The 22621-nt window shown below is 35.8% G+C and overlaps 2 protein-coding genes and 2 pseudogenes across 2 annotated transcripts; 2 read left to right on the top strand and 2 right to left on the bottom strand.

The window, feature by feature from the left end:
* Positions 1 to 682: 682 nt before the first annotated feature.
* On the top strand, positions 683 to 5250 carry LOC142540242 (uncharacterized; annotated as a pseudogene).
* Positions 5251 to 5954: 704 nt separating this feature from the next.
* LOC142538399 (uncharacterized) lies at positions 5955 to 10698 on the bottom strand. Its single transcript, XM_075643724.1, has 4 exons — positions 10553 to 10698; positions 8769 to 10371; positions 7221 to 8263; positions 5955 to 6200 (listed from the first exon to the last, which is right to left on the bottom strand). The coding sequence occupies exons 2-4, from the start codon at positions 10101 to 10103 to the stop codon at positions 6089 to 6091; spliced, it is 2490 nt and encodes an 829-aa protein (XP_075499839.1). The 5' UTR covers positions 10104 to 10371; positions 10553 to 10698; the 3' UTR covers positions 5955 to 6088.
* Positions 10699 to 12459: 1761 nt separating this feature from the next.
* LOC142540241 (protein ENDOPLASMIC RETICULUM-ARRESTED PEN3) lies at positions 12460 to 15257 on the bottom strand. Its single transcript, XM_075646242.1, has 2 exons — positions 15109 to 15257; positions 12460 to 14365 (listed from the first exon to the last, which is right to left on the bottom strand). The coding sequence occupies exon 2, from the start codon at positions 14299 to 14301 to the stop codon at positions 12901 to 12903; it is 1401 nt and encodes a 466-aa protein (XP_075502357.1). The 5' UTR covers positions 14302 to 14365; positions 15109 to 15257; the 3' UTR covers positions 12460 to 12900.
* Positions 15258 to 20136: 4879 nt separating this feature from the next.
* LOC142540237 (protein OCTOPUS-like) lies at positions 20137 to 22621 on the top strand (annotated as a pseudogene).

Genomic DNA, 22621 nt, shown 5'->3' with positions numbered 1-22621 from the left:
ATTTTTGTCATGAGTGTCACTTTTTAGCTAGTTGATAAATGCAATCGTTGCCTTTGGTTCATTCACGGTGTATGTCGATGAAGTTTGAGTTTCTATGTTCTCAAATTTTTTTTTTCGAAATGTCTATGTTATCAAATTTGAACAGTGATATTGTATATATTTTTTTATCATATTGTTTTTTTCATAAATATCATAATTATAATAATAATTATACAAACAGTGAATGAATATTTCGATATTGTAAAATCTTTATTCCTTATAGTTGAGCTAATAGATATGAAATCTACGGATGAGACAATCAAAGAGAGAGAATGTTACGAGTAGTTAAAGCCTTAGATGTATGTTTGAAGAAAGAATTTTAAATCCACGAATTTTATTTATTTTTTGTGAGATGATCTCACGGATCTTTACTTACAAGACGATTTAAATTTGCTCATATTTATAATAAAGGTAATATTTTTTTGTAAATAACCCAAATATAGAATATGTATCTCACAAAATTGACGAGAATATCTCACACGAGTTTTTGTGTTTATAAAATCATATAACTGGGGATTTGAAATCGATGTTCTTGTTTTTCTATGAAATCAAAAATGAATTTGAAATATGATGTTCATGGAAATGTAATATTATATTAATTGAAGTGAAATCTCATGTTTGTCCAGGGAAAGACAAGAGTCGGAACACAAAGTAGTAATTTTCTTGACAGAACTTACGTGAATTGGAAAAAAGGACACGAATGGTCCACGTTAGTTATTCGATGAGTATTAATAACACGTATGTTAGACAAAGCAACCATCGATTTGGTTGATTGCTTAGAGAGGGAAGAATTCGCTCTGGACCTGAAATTTCACCTTTTGGCCAGGTCAGAATTCTTTGATTTGTCAGTTTCCAGTTCCGATTGATTGCCTTTTATATTAGTGATGTTTTTGTGTGTGGGAAATTCGAAACGATTTAAGCACAGTTTGAATTAATATTGAATTCTTTCTGCCTGTTGGATTAATTGGGGGCATCTTCACCATAGTAGGTTTCGGTGTTATAATGGGATTATCCGAGTTGGGTGTTACCGAATTGATCGAATTCTATTCTGATCATGTTATGTGGTTTTTAATCAATCGAGAAATATTAGGATTGATTGTTCAATGCAAAAGAAAGAGAAGCTTATCACTAACGAGCGCAACCATCCAAACATCACCTGTTTGATTACTTGGTCGTTAAGGTAGTGTTTGCAAATATCACGTTCTTTTTTTTAATCACTTGCAAGCACTATGGTTTTACCAGAAAACTACCTAAAAAATATTTTACCTGAAAGTATCAACCTTTTAGTGCTATTATCTTCTTGTAGATATGTACCTTTCTTTATGCTCTATCAACCCTTTCAGTGCAATTATCTTCTTGTAGATATGTACCTTTCTTAATACTCCATTTTATTCCTTTTGTCAAGTGTTTTGATTCAAGATATTGGGTTCATTGAGTGATTTTAGCTGTTGGTTAGCAAGTGTTTGAAATTGTTGCGAGGGGGTGTTATCTTGTGTACTTGCTGAAATTCCTGTATTTTGGGCTGACATTTTCATTTGTTGCAGCATGGATTCGAGGGTGCTCCTATTTTTATTCATAGTCAGCTTCTTCTGGTGCTGTAATGCTAGGGATCTGACTTCTGCCGACTTCAATAAAATGATTTCAGGTTTGTATATCTGACAAAGCAGTTCCTGCTTCAACTGATGAAAACTATGGAGTAACAACTTATTGATCGTGGTTTGGGGTAGGGAAGTTAGAAGTAGTACTTTGGCTGAGAGGTGTGGTCTTGCCTCAGATACACTTAGTTGCTGTCTTTCTTAGCTCGGCCAATATCCTACAAATAACTAAGGCATGAATGCTATAGGTTGACTTGTAAATGCATTGTGTTCCATCTTAGATTCTTCAAATACACAAATCATTAAGTGCATTCTTCTTGATTTCCCATCTGAGCCCACTTTTTTTCCTCTTTACATTCTTTAATTTTCTGCAAACTCTCTCCAGCTAAATATCACAACCTATTTGCTGGTAGAACCTTCTGAACATGTTATGTTGAAAGTTAATGCTGTAGAAGTATATGCTGATCATCTCTCGCCATTAGACAGATAATATTAACTTTTCCAATATTTTTATGTCTTATAACATATCTCCAGATGATTTTATCAACTAGCCATTTGCACAAAATACCTCAACCGTCTACAAACACTCGTTAACATGGCAGCTTTGTGATTAACCTGGGAAAAAAAGGACTTGATAGAATTTTGCATGCTATACTTCTGTGTCATTCAATTTTTATCCTTTTTTCCTCTTTAGTTCTTCTAATCATCGGTGTATTTTTATGTCAATTCTTCATGCTAGACTATATGCTTGTGTATGACATACCACAACAGCCTCCATGAGTAAATATATTTATCCTTTACTTGGTGGCGGCACACTTGTGCTTTACCAAAAATTGCAGAAGGTACAGGAGGGAATTGGGTGAGTTACATGATAAACTGTAGGTGTCACGGAACTTTCACTAGGTGGGTTTCGTGGTGTACTCTAGGTGACTGTCATGTTCACCTAGCAGCTGGGGTTTTACCCCAGAATGATGGAGAAGAAGACCACAATCCTTTCCTAGTCTTGTCTTCTTGCATAGCTGTGAAATACATTGAACTATATACATCATATAGAACCATAATTATGGCTTTATCCCTTCATCATATGTGGCCAACTCTTGTGCATTTGTTAGATAAGGTCCCATATTCAGAATATATTATTATAGTGTCCAGAAGCCAGATAAAAAGACTCATCAGACACTTATAATTTAGTATAGTATTAGTATTATGACATGGCTTTCATGCATATCTATTGCATTTTGCATTGGCCACTCATCCAATGTGTTCGTGTTTCAGCACCATTGAGTTCCCACGTGGTGTACCACATTAGCACCAGTCCTTGGAATGTTAATTTGCTGTCTAGAATCACCAGCAGCCCTTCCTTCACATAACACTCTTTCTGATTATGAATAAATTTGAGCAAATTTATTTAGTTTCTTGTCAGTCGACAGTCGTGTCTTTTTTGAACAAAACAATGTTCTGTCTCGACTTTCAACAATAATTGTTCGCAGTGAATACTAATTTCTACCTTCTGTGTGCAGTTCAGCAGTCATATAACAAGCTTTCAGGGGGAGAATCTCCACGTATGGAAGAAGTTACCAAGAACGAAACCTTGTGTTCATTGTGTGAAGAATTTTCTGCAGATGCTCTTAATTACCTCTCAGAGAACAAAACCCAAACCGAGATCATTGAAATCCTTCACAAAACCTGCGCTAGGATACCAACATTCAGTACGCAGGTATTTAAGAAACCCTTGGGCCTAAGCTTAGATGTATTAAACGGAACTTTTCCATTTTGTTTCTTATATAGTTTCAATGATCACTGATATGACCTACTAGTGTATTGTGCTAACCATATGAAAATATGGCCGCGATCCTATGTAATATCTGCTATTTTTAGGGCATATCATATAGAATGGAAGACAAAATTCTAATTTAACTGACTTAGTTAAGCACTGTAGGTTATTCTTTGAGAAAAATGTTAAAAATAAAAAAGAAAATATATTATATAAAAAACATGGAACTTCAGAATTCAGGGTAAAGTTTCAGAAACAGCTAATTTTATAAGACTGGATTTTATTTGTTCTTATTCTGATTTCTTATTCCTAGCACTTCCTGTGATTATTTTTTATTTCCTGCAGTGTGCAACTTTGGTGGACTATTATGCCCCTCTATTTTTCATGGAGGTTTCCTCAATAAAACCTAATGGTTTCTGCCAAAAGTTTGGTATTTGTGAAGTAGGTGATTTCCTTTCCCCTGGATCTCTCTAAGAATAATAAATGTGATGTGTGCCATAATTTGGTAGCAGAAGCCTTATTGAAGTTGAAAGATCCCGACACTCAGGTAAATTCGTGCCTTCAGCTGATAAGCACCATATAATCATCAAGATAATTGATCTTGCAAATTATTGATGCAGATTTTGATTTGCAACGGTAGCTCTACCTTCGTGATCTTATAATTGTGAAGGGCGCAATTGTTGTCTTATGGATAGTTTGTTAGGTGTTTGCATAAGTTCCTAATAGGAATGCAGCCTGTTGGTGACAACATATTCCAGTATCTGTCTTGTAATAATAAGACAATGGCTGGTGGAATCATTTGAAGAGGTTCATTAAAAGTTTCTCGCTGAAAAAACTGAAGAAGAAAATACAAATGTGTGGGACATTGAGTGTGTATGTCATGCATATTTATCAATACTAACATGGTTGCTATGGGAGCTATGTCAAGTCCATGCAGGACAATTAGAGACCAAGAACCTCGAAGAAATATTGGAGACATTCCTTGAAGTTATCACACCCTCAATCAAATGATTTTAGGACCGTGAATAATAATCATTAATCATACATCCAGAATATAGTTATTCGCAATTATGTGATATCAAGCTGAATCATTTTATTCTGCTTTTGTGCTTACTGTTTGATTGCGGTGCTCATTTGTTTTAAAAATCACTGCTGAAAACTTGGTAATTATTTTCAATATGATAACTCGACTGTAGCATTTATATTTGATTTCATGAAACATGGGCTCTGACATTGATTTATTTATTTGTTGTTTCAGTTGGAAGTGGTCGAGCTGCTCCTAAAGGCATGTAACTCAATCAAAAATAATGTCCAAAAGGTGAGCACACATGAAATTCATTTAGTTAGCTATGCTTCAATCTGATGGGCTTTACTTGTGATCGAGAATAGCATAGTGCAGTTCTAACATTTCTTTCTGTAAAAAGCTCATTAGTTTGGTTTGATTTTTGTTCTTTTGCAGTGTAAAAGATTGGTATTTGAATATGCGCCTATTATTCTTGTCAACGCGGAGAAATTCTTAGAAACAAATGATGTATGCACTATATTGCATGCTTGTGATGAAGTTGCGGCAGAACAAGCAGTGATAGCGAGTAGGACAGATACGACCATGCAGTCTGCATCTTAATGAAATTAATTATCAACCAGTTTGTATTTGTTATTCATGTGATGTAAAATATACGGCTTTATTACATTGTATTGTTATTAAAAAAGAACAAGGAAAAAAGATTACATCGTGCTATGTGCTAGTACTGTAGTATGGCAAGTGACTGATATCGGATATTTGGTTCGATGTAAATTGTATTCTTCCCGCATCAATGTATCTACTGGGCAGATTTTATGTTTGGAGGTTTTCCTTGATATTGCGTTTATTTCTGTTCATACGGTCAAATTTTATGAGTGACAAGACTTGAGAAATCGATCTTACAAATAATATAAGCGCACAAGGGACTAACAAGTATCAGTGTGGGAACCTTTGCATCAAAATTTGCCATAAAACATTATAATTTTTACGTCAACTATGAAGTAACATGGTGGAAAATTAGGAAGTTTATAAAGATCGTAACATTTAGATTTTCCCTAGAAATTTTTAAAGCTGGAAATATCTTACACTTTCACAAGGATTATTTTATGCTACATCACAGTGATTTTTATACAAAATGTTCGCAGAAATATCTAAATTCAAAACAAATAATGTATGATTCTTCAGTGTTAATCTTGAAAAAAAATTAGTCTGCTCAACTAAGCACATGTTCATGTAGGATGATTTTGAAAAATGGGTGTGGCAAACTTTCTCTAAATGAAAGTAAACGTCCCCAGGGATATGGAATACCAAATAGCTTCGATCTTCAAAATGTTCAAACCTATCCATTACTATTTTTTATATATCCATCATTGCATTTCATCTCATGCTCTGCAAATAGTCGAATCACATATTTGAAAAAATATTTTCAAACTTATTTGATAGCATGCCATTCGAATATGCTTGTGAACCATGAGACACAAAACAACATATCTAATCTAAAATGCAAAATTCAAGTAAACTGTGGTCAACTAATTAAATCTCCTTTGTATGTATAGATAAAAGAGAAGGAAGATACAATAACAAGTCCAGTTTACAAAACTCATCTTCGGTAATGTCAATTTCCTTCTCTTCTCCTTTTTTTTGTTTTCTTTTTTAATTTCACTCATAAGACCAAAGAGATTGTACATCTGGAGTGGAATATAGACCCCCAATGTTTGCGGGTCTATTTGATGGAAGGCTTCCAGCGCCACCCTGCAAACTCCAATCTTTTCTGCAAGGGAAACAACACAAGAAGATCAGCACCACAAAACAAACCAAGATGTAGGCATCACAGCTATAGAAAGCAATTAATCGAATAGGCAAACTTGTCTGAGCTTGGCAAACGAAAGCATGGAAACAAAACAACTCATGAGCTATATGTGATAAGCTAATGCGGAACAATGTATAAATCATGATTATCATGTCCTACATTGCTCCACCAACTGCGAATGGAATGTAGACATGAAAGCGAGAACAAACTCGTGCACTGTTTGCTACCAAATAAATGAGCAATTTCCAAACATGAAGATATCCCTCCAGATAAACAAGTATAAAAAATTATCACTTCGTGAAACAAAAGCCTTTCCCTTCCACGTTTGCCCCTGTTTCTCCTCACACAGATCAAAGCTTCAATCCCCTTGCCCCATGCCACTAAGTTACTAACCACCACTTGCAACACCGTCATCGCCCATCGAGTTTACAGTCTTTAACCACAGCACATGCGTCACCAACTTAAACAAGCCATTTCAAATCTTACACATCTCCCTATTTTGATGACCCTCAGTTATCAAAACCCCCATACTCAAAGAAATTGAAGTATGGGCAAGACGAGCTTATGAATAAACAAATAGACAAGGATAAAGTGAGGCTTTCGAAAATATAATACAATTATGTTATGGCAGTAAATTAGTTACTCCTGAAATTTATTTTAAAATGAACCAACAACAGACATCTTAAAACAAGAACGAGCTTATGGTGGACAACAACCCTGAAAGTAAACTTTGCAATGCATCTTAATTTCATTATTTGCATGGACATGACTTTAAAGTTTAAACAGCATGAGAAATCTCTAATCTCAAAACAAACAAAAATATGACATTGTCGTAATCGTGATGATGAAGATGGTCATACAGCAAAACACAATTAAAGTAAATCATATTCTATACGAATGCTCTAACAATCAGAAGTTCTTATTTCACCGTAACAACTAAGAGATACAAATTTAAAATAGAATCTAGTTTACTGTTCTTACTTTGCCCACGAATTACTTGTAGACGTCTCAAATTTAGTGGCAGAGCCATCGTAATCTCCATGGATGGGAGTATTCTGAGTAGCTTCTTCCTTAGATTTCACCGAAACATGATTCTTCCCACTTGGATCCAGTCCATATAAAGGTTTTGGTAACCATGGCCCATCTATGCTAGCAGGCAAAGAATCATTATATTTTCCACCACCACTCTGATAGTTGCCAAATAAAACATCAGGAGAAGAATGAGTGCCAGGAATGACTTGTTCATCATTCTCAAATAGTGAAGCTATTGTCTTATGAGGTACTGAATTGATATCTTCCTTCTTTGGCTCGTTCATTTCCGAATTCACAAACCAGTTGACATGCCCACCCAGCAAACCTAGACCATCCTGAACAATAGGAGAGCTTTTCCACATCTGCCACGTTCCACTATCATTCACATTATTTGAGTAATCATTAGGCTTTGGAACTCCAGGGGAAACCAAAGAACTAGCACGCTTTTCCTCAGAAACTCGTGATCGTGACAAAGGGGACTCAATGGGTGATGGCTTGGTAGTTTCAGATGGTGGAGCTATTGTCTTCACAGCACATGGTTTATCCAATCCTAGATCTGTCACAATGCCAAGGTCCATCCGAAAATTCTCAAGGGATTCAGAAACAGGCCCTAGCAACGATATGGGATCAGGAACATAACAAGGATCTTCAAAAATCTCCGACTCCTCTGGCAAAAATGGATGTGGAGCATCACCTATCTTAGAAAACAAGGCAGGAGAAGGTATTGGAAGATCTGTGCTATGTCTCGTTGATCCAAAAGGGCATGGATGTAAAGCGACTGGTGATGGTAGTCCAAAAGTGACAGGGTTGTCATATGATTGTGGTTCAGTAGTTTGGCCAGAATAAGGCGGGCTCTGAACTTCTGTCAAACATTTCACATTTGGTTTGCTTAAGACATTAGGATTAGAGGGTAGAGAAATATCAGATGAACTGGTAAATAATTGTTGCCATGATTTTTTAGGCGCTGTACATGGTTGAGATTCAATAAACACCTGCAGTGAAAACATCAGCAAAAAACTGTGAAGACAACAGTAATGGAACAAGAGAAAGACGTGATTAAATATACCAGCATATTGTCCAGAATTTACCTAACCAATATAAAAATAATAAATCAAGTTCTCTGAAAATCCTTCTCAATTTTTAGTTTAGGGCCTTAGGCAACCGCAACAGAAACATATTCTAATACACCATAGAGTGGAAAAGGGATTTAGAGATATCATCAGTCACAACTAGCGAAATCAAGATCTTCTACAAAAGCAGATTCTTCTTTATAAACCTAGTAACTCATTTAAAATTGGCAAAAGGCGGAGCCTCCAAATTGAAAAATAAATAAGAAATGAAATAAGAAGTAATACTGGGCGGCTGGCAGTCTTGTCATCTCCATTTACATTCGATCTCCCAGATACACGGTCTGCAGTCTCTTTCTTAGACAAAGAAGTGTGAGAATGATCTATTGATATGTTAGATTTCTGCTCTCTTGAAAGAGCAGATGCATTAGCACTCTTTCCAAAAAAACTGCCTCCAGGCGAATGCTCTGGAAGAAGATAAAAAACTGCCTCTCATGCGATCCAAGTATCTTGTTCCTGTATTCAATCTATATTGATTGCTTGCAGTAGCACTTCTAAAACCATGCCCTGCTTGTGTGCTGTGAGATTTCATACTTTCAGGTAAATTTCTACGTTGTTCCCGTCCATCGCCTTCATTCTTGTTTCGGTCACTTTCCTTAGCCGATCTCTTTTCCAACTCCTCCGCATCGGAATTGCTTTTACTGGATCCTCTATCTCTTTCCTTTTTTCTTTCCTGACGCTTCCTCTCAGCTTCTTTTTTAACATCTATTTTCTTTGCCCGAGGGGACCCTTTTCCACAGTCTTTCTCAGTCTCCAGTTTTGAATCACGCAATCTCCTTTGCTCTTCAACCAACCTAGAAACCTCTTCTCTCTGTTTTCTTTCCTCCTCTTCCATAAGCTCCTTTTCTAATTTAGCTTGCCTCTTCTCCTCAGCTTTTCTGCGAGCTTTCTCTCCTCTACTTTCCAGGCCATTCGCTTCATTCTCGCTTCGAGTATCCAGCATCCCTGTGTATTGTGCATCAGTTGAACCATCATCCGCAGCAGAACTAACCCCGAAAATCTTTCTCCAACGCCACATTATAGTGAAGAAAAATGATGGAACCGATTTGCAAATAAAAACAAAAAGGCGAGAATAAGACTTCTCTGCCAAACAATGGTCATCCTCGCAATGAAACCCACAACCATTCTTCTTCCAATAACTCGAATTTCCAGAAAAAGGTGCGCCAACCAAGCTCCCATCCTCCAACCAGTCCTGGCCACACATCAAACCATCACCTGACCAAGTTTTCCCATTCAGTATCTTTCCACCTTTCCCAACCAAATCATATAATATCCCTGACTTACCCATCCCCGAAGGCACAGGAAGATCCAGAACTGGCCTCTTGGAAATATGGCCACAGTAAGAGCACATAAACTTGCCCCCACCTGGATTTTGATCCCTGTATGGAGTAAGACAATTCCTGCACCTCCGTGTGGCTGTCTTTCTCAACTTATGCATTTGGATAGCCTCAAGCCTCTTCCTCTCCCTAAAAAAGGCATTCCTCCTGACCCGCCATGCTGACAACTGAGGCATCAGAACTTCATACCAGAACAAAGTTACTAACAGCACGAACAGACAAGCAAGCCTGGGCGATGTGATCTCAAAACGGAAAGCAGGTGGCAAGAGCTGCGACAAACCCCATAACCCAATGAGAGGTATCACTAGCCATGGCAACATGGTAGCAACTCTCCGCGACCACTTTTGAACCACGCAAAGTATACACATTATCCTCCTTGTACCCCAACCCTACTCCCCAGTCTCGAATTTGACAGTAATTTCAGATCAGTACCAACTTCCCCAAAAGAAAATATCAAAGATGTTTCGCAAATCCCTCTATGAATGCCACCTCTATATGATTCCAAAAACTATCCAAGCCCTGTATTGGAAATCCTGTCAACCCAATCCTCCGGCCTTTTTTTTCCAAATTCTTCGAATGCAATACAAATTCCAGCGTTTACTCCAAACCCTAAAACTGCGATTCGAGTCAGAACACCTAAAATTTCACAAAGAATGCTTATATTCGTTATCAGATTACCCATATACAATAAATCATCCAAAAGGTTGTCGGAACCGTATTCTTTAAGCTCCGAAACCCAGCGGACAAGAAACGAATAATTGCCAAGTATAATGCTTTAAAGAAATTCAAAATGTATATGATAAATTTAAGCACTCACGGACGTCACGATAGTCTGAGACGCGGCGGCGGCGAACGTCGATTGAAGCATCGATGGCGATGATATGTGAAATTTTTTACGGCATAATTTTTTTCCCGTGAGTAAGAGAGAACATGAAGCGAAGTGAGAAAATGTAGATTACCGGATTTGGTGTTTAATAAGTTTGAATGTGTTGGACCGAAGTAACTCGAAAATAAACCGGTCCCTTAATTTTATCATTGGTAATATAATATTGTGAGAGGACATTTGACAAATTTGTTTTAAATTCTCAAACTTTAGTTTAAGCTCTGTCTTTATCAGAAAAAATTATGTGTTTGTATTTTTAAATCCAAAAAATATATATTTTTACATTTTTTGGGCCTATATGTTTTTTGGATAAAAAGCGGCACAAAATATTGAAAATATGATACCAACATATAATATTGATTATCAACTGTTTAAGCTCCGATATTAATATATGGTTTTTTTAGTACGCAAACATGTACTACAATTATTGGTATTAATGCCATATTTGCTTTTATCAGATAAAAATCGGTACAAAATATTGAAATATGATGTCGAATGTTTCAAATTTAGTACTGATATATGATATTTGAGTACCCAATTATATATATCAATGGTTGATATTCATAACGTTGTTCTAATTTTATATTCTAAACCTTATTTTTTATATCAGCTCTAAAACAATTGATACTCAAATATCATATATCAGTAATATATTTATAATATTTTGTAGCAATGTTTACTCATGAAAAAACATGTGGTTCAGATAGTGTAGAAATATTTTTTTGTGGTTCAAAGAGTACTACCATATTTTTATCTGACAAGGACTTACTTAAGTTTGAGTTTGAGCATTAAAATAATAAATTTTGCATAATTATTTTGGGCAATATATATAAGTTACAGTTATTACTAGAAGATAACCTAATTATCCAAAAAATTTCTTTTGAAAAAAATAGTTTACACATAAACATTTTAAGAATAAATTTAAAATGGTTAAACCAAAATAAAATAATATTCCTTTGAGTAAATATCTTGTGAGACGGTCTCACGAATCTTTATATGTGTGACGAGTCAATCTTACCGATATTCACAATAAAAAGTAATACTCTTAGCATAAAAAGTAATAATTTTTCAGTGGATGACTCAAATAAGATATCTGTTTCACAAAATACGATCTGTGAGACCGTCTCACACAAGTTTTTGTCAATTTCTTATAAATAGTAGGGAGACAGTAGCTTTTTGAATCAAATTGAGTCGTGCTTAACAAATTTGAATCACATTCAGTCGTGCATAATAAAATCTATTAATATTTAACTTTAAATTTGATGGTTGAAGGGATGAATTTCTAAAATATATTTAAATAGTGTTTTGAAGAGTTTCTATTTTAAAGTGATAATTTTATGTTTCATTAAGATTGATATGTCTGTATTTGTGAGATGATTTCAAATCAAATGATTAGAAATTCATAGATTTGAAATCATTTGATTTGAAATAAAATTCATCAATCCGTGTGAGTGTGGATAAAAAAAATCATATCTTAAAAAAAAATACTTAAATAAGTCCAGATTTTTAAATATTTTATTTAAAAAATATTAGCGGTTTTGGTATTTGGATAAATGTTGAATTTTTTTATAATTTTCTTAAAAATACAAGTAAGAGGAGAAGTCAAAAGTAAAAAATTATTTTTAAAAGCAACTTAAACAAGTGTTTTTTAAAAACTCTTTTTGCAATCTAATTGGTATACAAATTTTGATTTTCCTACACACACACACACACACAGATATATATATATATAATCATTTAAAATGTATAGCAAAAAAATCAAAGACGTGACAACTTTTCTAATATTTAAATAAAGTATATTATTATTTTAACATGTCAGGTATACAATATATCATTTGTCTGCAAACCAAATAAATAAAATATAATCAAATTTGTAGAAATAATTGGAGAATTTATTATAATCTTAACAGTTAATTAGATACAAAAAAAAATTAAGTTTGGAGTATGATCAACAACTCGCGCCCGCCCACGGCAGATAACACTCCCTCTTATTCGCGTATTATCGATTAAAATAAAGGAATACACGAGAACCAGTTCAGTTCTTCAAGTGGGCCAAGGACTGGTATCAATTTCCTTCCTTTTCTTTTCTAATTTCAATCACAAGACCAGAGAGATCGCACATCTTGGGTGGAGGGTCTCAGCAAACCCCTACCTTTTTATGCGGAGGAACGAACACCGGAAAGGAAGTCCAATAAATACCATGCAAGAAACACAAATGTAACCGAGAGGAGCTCTATCCGCTGTAAACTACACCTCCACACAATTCGAGTAAATGATCATAATCAAATAACCGAGACGACACCAGAGTTGTAAGAACTTTGCCAAACCTCAATCCCCTCGACATTTTCTCGAGTCACGAAAAGCCTATCCCCGCCACCCTCGATTTTCTTTATGATGATCCCTCTTTCGGAGTCCTCTGCTTTATCCACATAATTCCTTCTATAAGACTCTTCACTGGCAGTTCCTTCATCTTCATCCGCCACCGTTCTTGACCACACCTCCAGCTCCCCCTCTCTCCCTACAAAAGCTTGCTTCCTATAACAACAGATCACAAAATTTCCACTACCATTTCCTCCTACATTACGCATACTCAGGTTCTTCTCTTTCAAATAAACCCATGGATCATCACTTAATTTGCGTAAATCTGCTACTCCAAGATCACCGGATTTCGAGCAGAGTTTGAACAGTGACAGCCTATCATAGTCTACAGCCACATCAGCGAATGAGTCACCAAATCTGCTGCTTCGACCTGACCCTGGTTCGTTTGTCTCCCAAACCACCTCTCGCGTCCTCGGGTCCCATATCCTGATATAACCCGAGTAACCAAATGCGCCTGAGGTAACAGAGCTCCCGACCAAAATCCCCATCTCTGATAAAAATGCAAGCTTTCTTGGAACCATGTTTTTTGCTGAATTTCCCATCATTCTCCCAATCTCGGAGGAAATTTTCATAGATGATTTATCTATCCTCAGAACACAATTCTCTCCGTGCTGGCACTCATAGGAGGCGTAGATTGAATCCTCCGAGTCAGCAATTGCGTGGACTCGAGCCTTGTATATCCTGACATCGGTCGGGTCGACCCACTCGAACGAATCGACTCGGCTGCCGTTCGCCATATTGTAGAGATGTAAACCCCATCCAGATAAGGAACAGACAGCAGCAATCTCGGGTCGGACCCGCTTCACCGAGGTGATGTAGTCTAGATGTGTCCGAACAGTAGCGGTGTGGCTCAGATTCCAATCGTAAACCGATATCTGCCCGCCATGAGCGACCCAAAGCGATCCATCGGAGTCGTTGGCGTTAAAGTCTGAAACAACAGCTTCGGAAGAGGGCCTAACGGTGTTGACCAAAGAGGCGTCGATGCCGTTGAGTTGACTGGGTGCGAGTGCGGACATGAGTTGAGACTCGATGCCATAGTAAAGTGCCTCGTCGATTAGCTCCTGGTTGGAGAAGTGTTTGGCAGTGGAAGGGAGACAGTTAGACCGGAGAAGGGACAGTAAGACCGAAAATATCTCCGGGTCACGGTCTATAAAAATCTCTTCGTTGGTCGACCGGTTCGATAGTGCGAATAACAAAGAGTCCGGGCCGCCGGATCTTATGGTTGAGACAGTGGTCTCGAAGAGCTTGCCGCCCACGTTCAGCTTGATGCGGTCGCTGGTTCCAACGGTGGGTTGCTCTGCCATGGACAGTGGTCCCGAGGGGCGGCTTCTATGTGTGTGATAAGATTTTGAGACTTAAAAAGTGTTCCTGTAAATATGGACAATGATTAATGAAAAAATCAACCAGAGCTGCAAATATGGACAATGATTAATGAAAAAATCAACCAGAGCTGCAGAAAAGATAAATAAAATTTATTTATTATACTAGCTTTGTTCACATATCATACTTTGGTTAAGTAACAAAATTGAAATGACCAAGGCTTCGAATATTGTTATTTTTCGTACGATAGTTATCACGCAAAGTATACACATTATCCTCCTTGTACCCCAACCATACTCCCAAGTCTCGAATTTGTAAGTAACTTTAGATCAGACACAACTTCCCCAAAAGAAAATAGTCAAAGATGTTTCGCAAATCCCTCTATGAATGCCACCTCTGTGTGATTCAAAAAACTATCCAAGCCACTTCGAAGTGATATAACTTCTACCATATTTGGGAGAGGTCATGAGTTCTATGCCTACAATTTCCAACCCCTTAATAATAATAATAAAAAAATACTGCTATCCAAGCCATGTGTTATTTCCAACCCTCCGCACTTGTTTTACCAAATTCTTCGAATGACCCTAAAACTGCGATTCAAGCCAAAACACCTTAATTTCACAAAGAATGCTTATATTCGTTATCATATTACCCATATACAATAAATCATCCATAGGATGCTGAAACCGTATTGTTTAGGCTCCGAAACCCAGCGAGCAAGAAACGAATAATTGCCAAGTACATACTACTTTAAAACTGAAAATAAAAATTATGATAATATTTGTACTCACAAAAGTCAAGATAGTCAGGCAAACGGCGGCGGCGAACGTCGACCGAAGTACCGATGGCGACGATATGTTAAAATTTTCGACGGCAGGAATTTTTTTTTCGCTAGGGAGAACATGAAGCGAAGTGAGAGATAATGTAGATTACCGGTTTTGATGTTTAATAAGCCGGAATGCGTTGGACCGGAGCAACTCTGAAATAAACCGGTCCCGTGATTTTTTTGAAACAATGAATAGCGTTGTGAGACACTTCTGTCGGCACATATTTTTTGAAAAATAAATCTTACAGACTTTTTTTTGGAAATAGATCGAATTTATACTGAATAAAATAATTAACGAAAATTATTATTTTGAAATAGACAAAAACTTACGTGATATGGTCTCAAGGATCGTATTTTATGTTTTTTTTAATATCATATTCTAAGAGTGAGTAATACTCGAACTTGAATCAATACATGAGAAATTCCGATAATGACCATTAGGCTAAGCACTAGATCTCATATGTATTTCTAATATGAGTGAAAATACTTAGTAATACTATCACCCCAGCAAACCTCTCTCCCCTGTATTGTAGTTCCCAATTATACCCCTCACGTGCTTTTTGAGATATTAAATTCAATTCACCTTATATGTTATTTGGACCTAATATTCTATCGGCCTTCAAATAAAAAAGTTCTCTGAATTTGGACCTAAATATTTGGACACGATGTTTTTAAAATCAAACCAGATAGATTAGTTCGATCGAGAATCGACAGTTGCTCTTGTCCGAACTTACTCTATAAATCGTTTCCATTGTCAAGTCAAATCGATCAAGAATCGGTATGACCAAAATAGTCAACGGGTTAAAAAACGGTCCGATCGATTCACCGTTGTCTTTTTAAAAAAATGATTTTTTAAAAAAATTAATTATTTTCTTATTTTTATTTTTAAAAATGGTCTTTTAAATTATATGTATGTTGTTTTGATTTTAATATTTTTAATATATAACTTTTATTATTTATATACATATTATATTTGATTATGTATATATTGTTTTATTATTTATATGTATATAATATATTATTTATTATATTATATTATTGCTTTATATAATACAATAATTTGTTATTCCGATCGTGTGGTTGAACAATTCAATCTTTTTATAACATACATCGGTTTGATCATCAGTCTGGTTATGAAAATAATGATTAGACATATTCGTGAATAAATTTGGAAACCTTTCCTATTTGTATTTTCGGAAATGTTTTTTCTAAATACAGACAAATACATCCATCTTAAAAATATATTTCAATAAATATATTCCACAAATACCGAAAAACAAACCTATGTTTATCATGACTAACTAGCGTTTCATAGAGTGCTAATGTTGTTGTTTTTGGTTCCCCCCCTTTTAGGGTAGGATGAGAGTGAATAAATGGCCATTTTGGGTCCAAAATGAAGGCTTCCTTTTATGGTGGGATTTCATTAAAAATAATGTACTTTATTGGACAATTTGCTTTGTGTGGGTAGATAAACAATCAATTATAGGGTCCAATTTTATTTTGAAATGATTGAGGGCTCCTTTTGTGTGTGTGTGTGTGTGTTTTTCCCCACCTTTTTCACTACATTTATCGAGTACATCTACCATTCCATATTCAAACATTGTTTTTTTTTTTTTTTTTTGTGTGTGTTTTAAAAAATTCTTATCATATTTTCGTGTTGAAATTCTAAAACCTGATGTTTTTCTTCATTTTTATAAGATCAAATCGAGTTCCTGATATATCTTCTGATGGTTAAAATTCACGAAAGAGTAAATCTTTTCAAATCGTATGTATGATCAAATGCAATGTTGCAATGGAGACTTTTCTAAAAAAATAACTATTGCTGAGAAAAATAAGATAAGATAAAACATTAAGCATTGCATAGACCATACTCACGTACTTTACATTGGATCCGAAATATTGATTATACAAAACGAATTATCTCATTTCATAGTTACAATATGTAAGGTTGTGTTTGAATTGATGGATTTGGATTTGTCCGATGATTTCAAAATGATTAATTTGGAGAGTTAATCTAAATTTGAAACAATAAAACATAATTAAAAGTGTATTTGGCAACAAATATTTGAGAGGATTTCATGAGATTTGGATTTCAAAATCTTATTTTTACTGTTTGGCAAAGTGATTCAAAAAAAGAATTCGGATTTGTTTAGAATTTTATGGGATTTCAATGAGTATATTTTAAAAACATACAATTACTTTTTTATCCAACACATCATTCTCATCAGTCAACTTTCTTCACCAAAAATCTCTAAATGATTAGACTTTTTTTTTCCTTTTAACTTTTTCAAGAAGTTGAAAGATTTCGTTTAAATTTTATAAGTTTCGTGTATTATTTACTGATAAATATAATAGAAACTATAGTTATTACCAAAGCATCTTTTTACGTTTAATAATTAATTTCATGTTAAAGTTTGAAGTTGTTTGATGATTTTTTAATTATTATTTTACGTATACTATGATTAATAAATAATAATTAATTTTTGAATTTACAAGCACAAATAATAGATAAAAATTATTAATTTCTAAATTTCTTTGGGTTATTTATGTTTATATGATTTCTAAGGATAATTTAGTAAAATTTTAAAATTCTAAATTCGAATCTTTTTTTCTCCAAACAAGAAATGGATTTGTAAATACTATTTTTCAATTTTAAACCAAACACCAAATGGAATTTCAAATACTTGAATTTTCAAATCCCATGAAATCCTCACAAATCCTGGTTGCCAAACAGACTATAAAGAAACAAAAGAAATTTCAAATCCTTAATTTTAATTTTGAGCTAAACAAATACAATGAATATGATTATATGAATTTGACTATAGAAACCACTAAAATCATTCCATCCATTTGAAGCTAAAAGATTCGAGACTTGGAAATCCAAAGTTGATTTGTATGTGATTATGAAGAATAATTAGTGAACACCTTGATATTAAGACACCATTATTTGACTTAATGTGGATGCGAAACCGATAGTGCACGCGTGCCGTTGATTTCCTTATTATTTTTATTAGATTCATACGAGCTTTGTCAACTCGATGAGATTTATTCGTGATTTTTTATATATATAATTATTATATGAAAAAAGTAGAATGTTGATTAAATAATCCGTTGTCCACTTGTAATTCTTCATTTTATTATTAGATTTATTAAAAGTTTCGGATTTTTTTTTTGGGAATTTAAAGTTTCGTATTTCATGCTATTTATTTGTTATATTTATATCCAAATAAATATTTAAAAAAATTGTGGAATATATATGTGAGATGATAAGTATCTTCATCGAGACATTATGTTTCTCTCGGACTGAGAAAGGACCCGCCACACACGGGGAAAGAATTTTTCTCAATAATGGAATTATTATTTATTCCTATTAATTTTTTTGCCTAGAAATTATTGTTTATTCTAAATAACTATACCAAACAAATATGAAAAGACAAGCCCATGAGTAAAAAGACAGATATCGAATGATTTTTATTTTTCGCCACCTCCTTTTTAAATTTGTTTTTTTTTTTAATAAAAAATTTTTTTGACCAACTTTCTTCGTTGTTTGATAAAAAAAACTAAAGGGCAGACATATACGCGCTTTATGTCTGTTTGTTAGGATTAATTGTGTATTATTAATTCAAAATTTTATAATTATTAACTGAGGCTGAATTTTTTTATATTTGTGTTAGAGTATGCTTATTTGGAGTTGTTAGGCTCGTGAATTCGGAGAAGTTCTTGTCTATCTGTTGATACTATCTCATATATCTTAGAGATCGATCTTATCATTTTCTCTACCGCTAACATGTCCTTGACAAAGATAATATTACCCGTTAAAATCAAATCATCGCTCTCAGTCATGTACATTTAACTTAACATTGTTTTTTTCTTTTTTTAAAAAAATAATTTACGCCTAATTAATATATATATATATATATATATACACACACTCGTCACACTATTATTAACCAGAATGAAATTCTCGAGAACTATAAATAAATTTATGGAAGATTGAACTTCTCCAAGTCCATACAAATCCAATGGTTTTCCTACATGAGAGAAGTTCTCCCAATTTAGAATAGAAGAAGCCTCCAAGTACAAAGCCTGTGAACTTGAAACCATCTATCGACGAACGACGATAGAGTATTTTATTTTACGCCTAATTAATATATATATATACGTTTTATTTTACGCCTAATTAATATATATATATATATATATATATATATATATCATAATATTTTAAGACAAAAGGTAATTAGATTAACCTTTATCATCCTTTCGAAAGAGTCAAATCGATTCATAAAATGGCCTAACACCAAGGCCCGGTGGAAGGAGTACGAACGAGTTCAATATCTGTTTAAGCCTATACAAGACCAAGATACTATGCAAGAGATATGTTGTATGATGGGAAATCTTAACAAGAGGGAGTTTGAAGAATTTGCTATGAGAGGCTAGGCTATTTTGTGTTTACAAGCAAATGGGGGAGGTTATGCAGTAAGGTGTGTTTTGGAGTAATAGTTATCTTTGAGGATGTCAACGCACGTTAAACTGTGTAAAGATAAACGCCGATAGTAATTTGACTGTGTAAACAATCACAGATATGGATCATTTGCTGTGGCTGAAAACACAACATTGGTGTTGTGCCCTTTTTACACGAGATTATCAACTGATCATTTCGTTTCGTCTAACAATTTTTTAAATTTATTCCATCAGATGATCAACCGATCATTTAATATAACATCAAGTGCTGTGTTTCAACCACAACAGAGAATCCAAATCCAAACAATCACCGGCTCAAATGAAAGACCTAGGCTACATAGGAGGAGCCTATGTCTCAAGATTGAAGATTTAATGCTGCTTTCGAGTGTTCTCATGCTCAACCATATTCGAAGAACAACAAAAACCATATTCAAGGAATAACAAAATCAAACTGTTCATTCTTTGACTGTTTTTGTTGGGCGAACGAAATTTTTTCCACGTAGCTTATAAATTTTATAACGGATCTTATCAATAAAATTACATATTTGCTTGTAAAAAAAATTGAAAAGGGCGCCGATGCCCCAAAGCCCTCCCCACTTGATAGAGATTGCACGTAGAGAGAGAAAGAGCAGACCAATGTTTGCACTTCCACCTCTTCGTTTTCCTTTCCTCTCTGTAATTCCTTTCCCTTTTCCAGAAATATGCTCTTGAAATTAACCATGCAAATTGCTGCATTGTCGTAAAATGAACTGGTGGTGCGGTGTTCCCGGCCATTTCCAGCGGTTATGAATTCTAACGCCACCTTCGTTGACCCAACAGCGCCTCCGCCGCCACAGGCTCCGCGGTCCTCTTTCAGCTGTGACCGCCACCCTGATGAGCAGTTCTCCGGATTCTGTGCGTCTTGCCTCTGCGAGCGCCTTACCACTTTAGATAAGTCTACCCCCAACACTCCCTCGTCTTCTCGCCGCCCATCATCCGCTTCGGCAGCCGCCGCAGCTGCCATTAAATCATTATTCTCATCTTCATCTTCGAAACCCATCGCTAACACTAACTATCTCCCACCGCTAGTTCCTCCTAAGCCTTCCAAACCCACCTCATTTCTGTCTGAATTGCGACGTACGAAGTCATTTTCAGCTACCAAGAATGAAGCTATTGGCCAATTCTGCGAGCCCCAGAGAAAATCTTGTGACGTCAGGGTGAGAAACTCGAGCACTCTCTGCTCTCTTTTTGCTCTCGAAGTCGACAACAAGGGTACTGCTAAGAAACCCTCCGCTCCATCGTCTCAAAACCGCCCAGAGTATAGCCAGAATTCTAGAAATTACGAGTCTTGTGTTGCCAATAAGCCCTTTTTTGCCGAATCTGAAAATGAGGACGAATTTAAAGACGCAGAAAATATAGAAGCTCCCTTGGTGGATGATGATGGTGGTGGAGATGAAATAACTTCAGTCATAGACTGCCATCTGGAGAATCTGATAAATGACAGCAAAACGGAGGCGAATAATGCTGGTGAAATCGAAGCAGAAGTTTTTAATACGAATAATTTGAAGCTCACGAAGGACCGCGTAGATCTTGATGCCCGAGAGAAGAAGAGTTCTGGCGGAGGATTTTGGGCAGCTGCCTCGGTTTTCAGCAAGAAATGGCACAACTGGAGGCGGAAGCAGAAGGTTAAAAAGCAGAATAATGGAGAAAACCCAGGTGCATTACCCGTGGATAAACCAATCCCAAGGCAGTACCGGGAAACTCAGTCAGAGGTGGCCGATTACGGGTTTGGGAGGAGGTCTTGCGACACGGAGCCTGGGTTTTCACTTGATGTTGGAAGGATCAGTTTCGACGATCCAAGATATTCGTTTGATGAGCCTCGAGCTTCTTGGGACGGGCATTTGATTGGTAAGACTTTTCCAAGAATTGCACCAATGATTTCTGTAATCGAGGATTCCCCAGTCACACATGTCACGCGGTCGGATATGCAAATTCCAGTGGAAGAGCCGGCAACAATGCCAGTGAACATTACTGATGAGAGTGAATTTGTGCCTGGAGGGTCGGCACAGACAAGAGAGTATTACTCAGATTCTTCTTCGAGGAGAAGGAAGAGTCTCGATAGGTCTAGCTCAATGAGGAACGCAGAAGCTTCCGTGACTGCAGATATTGACACTAAGGTGTTGCCCACATCTGCAGATTCCGTTCACAGGCCGAAATTATTGGTGAGGGAGAGTTTGAGGGATCCAATTTTGAATTCTTTGAGGGACGATGTTTCTGAGACTTTTGAGCTGCGTAATGGGTTTAAGGATGATTTAAAAAATAGGGAACGAAAGGAGTCCAAAAAGTCTAGGAGTTGGAGTTGGAGGATATGGGGATTCATATACCGGCTTGGTAATGGAAACAAATTTGAACTTGAGCGTAGGTATGGTGGAATAAACAGCTTGGAGAGGTCATTTTCAGCGTCTTGGGAGGAGTTGAATAGGAGAGGGAACGGGGAGGGCCAGGAGGCCATGGGCGGATTGACCAGAAAGGCGTTTAGGAGCAATAGTAGTGTGAGCTGGAGAAACTCCAATCACTTTGGCGGATCATTTGGGAGCTTGAGGAAACCAAATCTTGAAACAAACGAAGTGGGAATAAGAGGAGAGACGAGTTCGTACTGGAAAAGGATAGGAGTGCAAGATATTCTCCTAACCATATTAATAACGGACCATTGAGATTTTACTTGACGCCCATCAGAAGTGGGCGAAGAGGTATAATCAAGCCCACTAACTAGCACTCGATCACAAGAAGCGTGCTTCGTTTGACTGATTCAAGGTCTTCTATAGTTTAGTTCTTTCGATTTAGGTCTGTATATCTTTGCTGCATTTGTTGTGTGACTACATATACCACCTGGATTCTTGTTGCCTGAAGAGCATTGTCATCAGGATGGTATATTATAAGTATTTTTAATAATGAGAAAATCCCTTGTTTATCAGTTTCTGAGTGATAGAATCGTGATTCTTTAATGCCTGCATATTATCTTCATGATTTATCCT

The sequence above is a fragment of the Primulina tabacum genome, chromosome 3, assembly GCF_025594145.1.
Source record: "Primulina tabacum isolate GXHZ01 chromosome 3, ASM2559414v2, whole genome shotgun sequence".
Taxonomy (NCBI): Eukaryota; Viridiplantae; Streptophyta; class Magnoliopsida; order Lamiales; family Gesneriaceae; genus Primulina; species Primulina tabacum.
The sequence above is the reverse complement of the archived record's forward strand: the minus strand, read 5'-3'. Positions and strand labels throughout refer to the sequence as shown.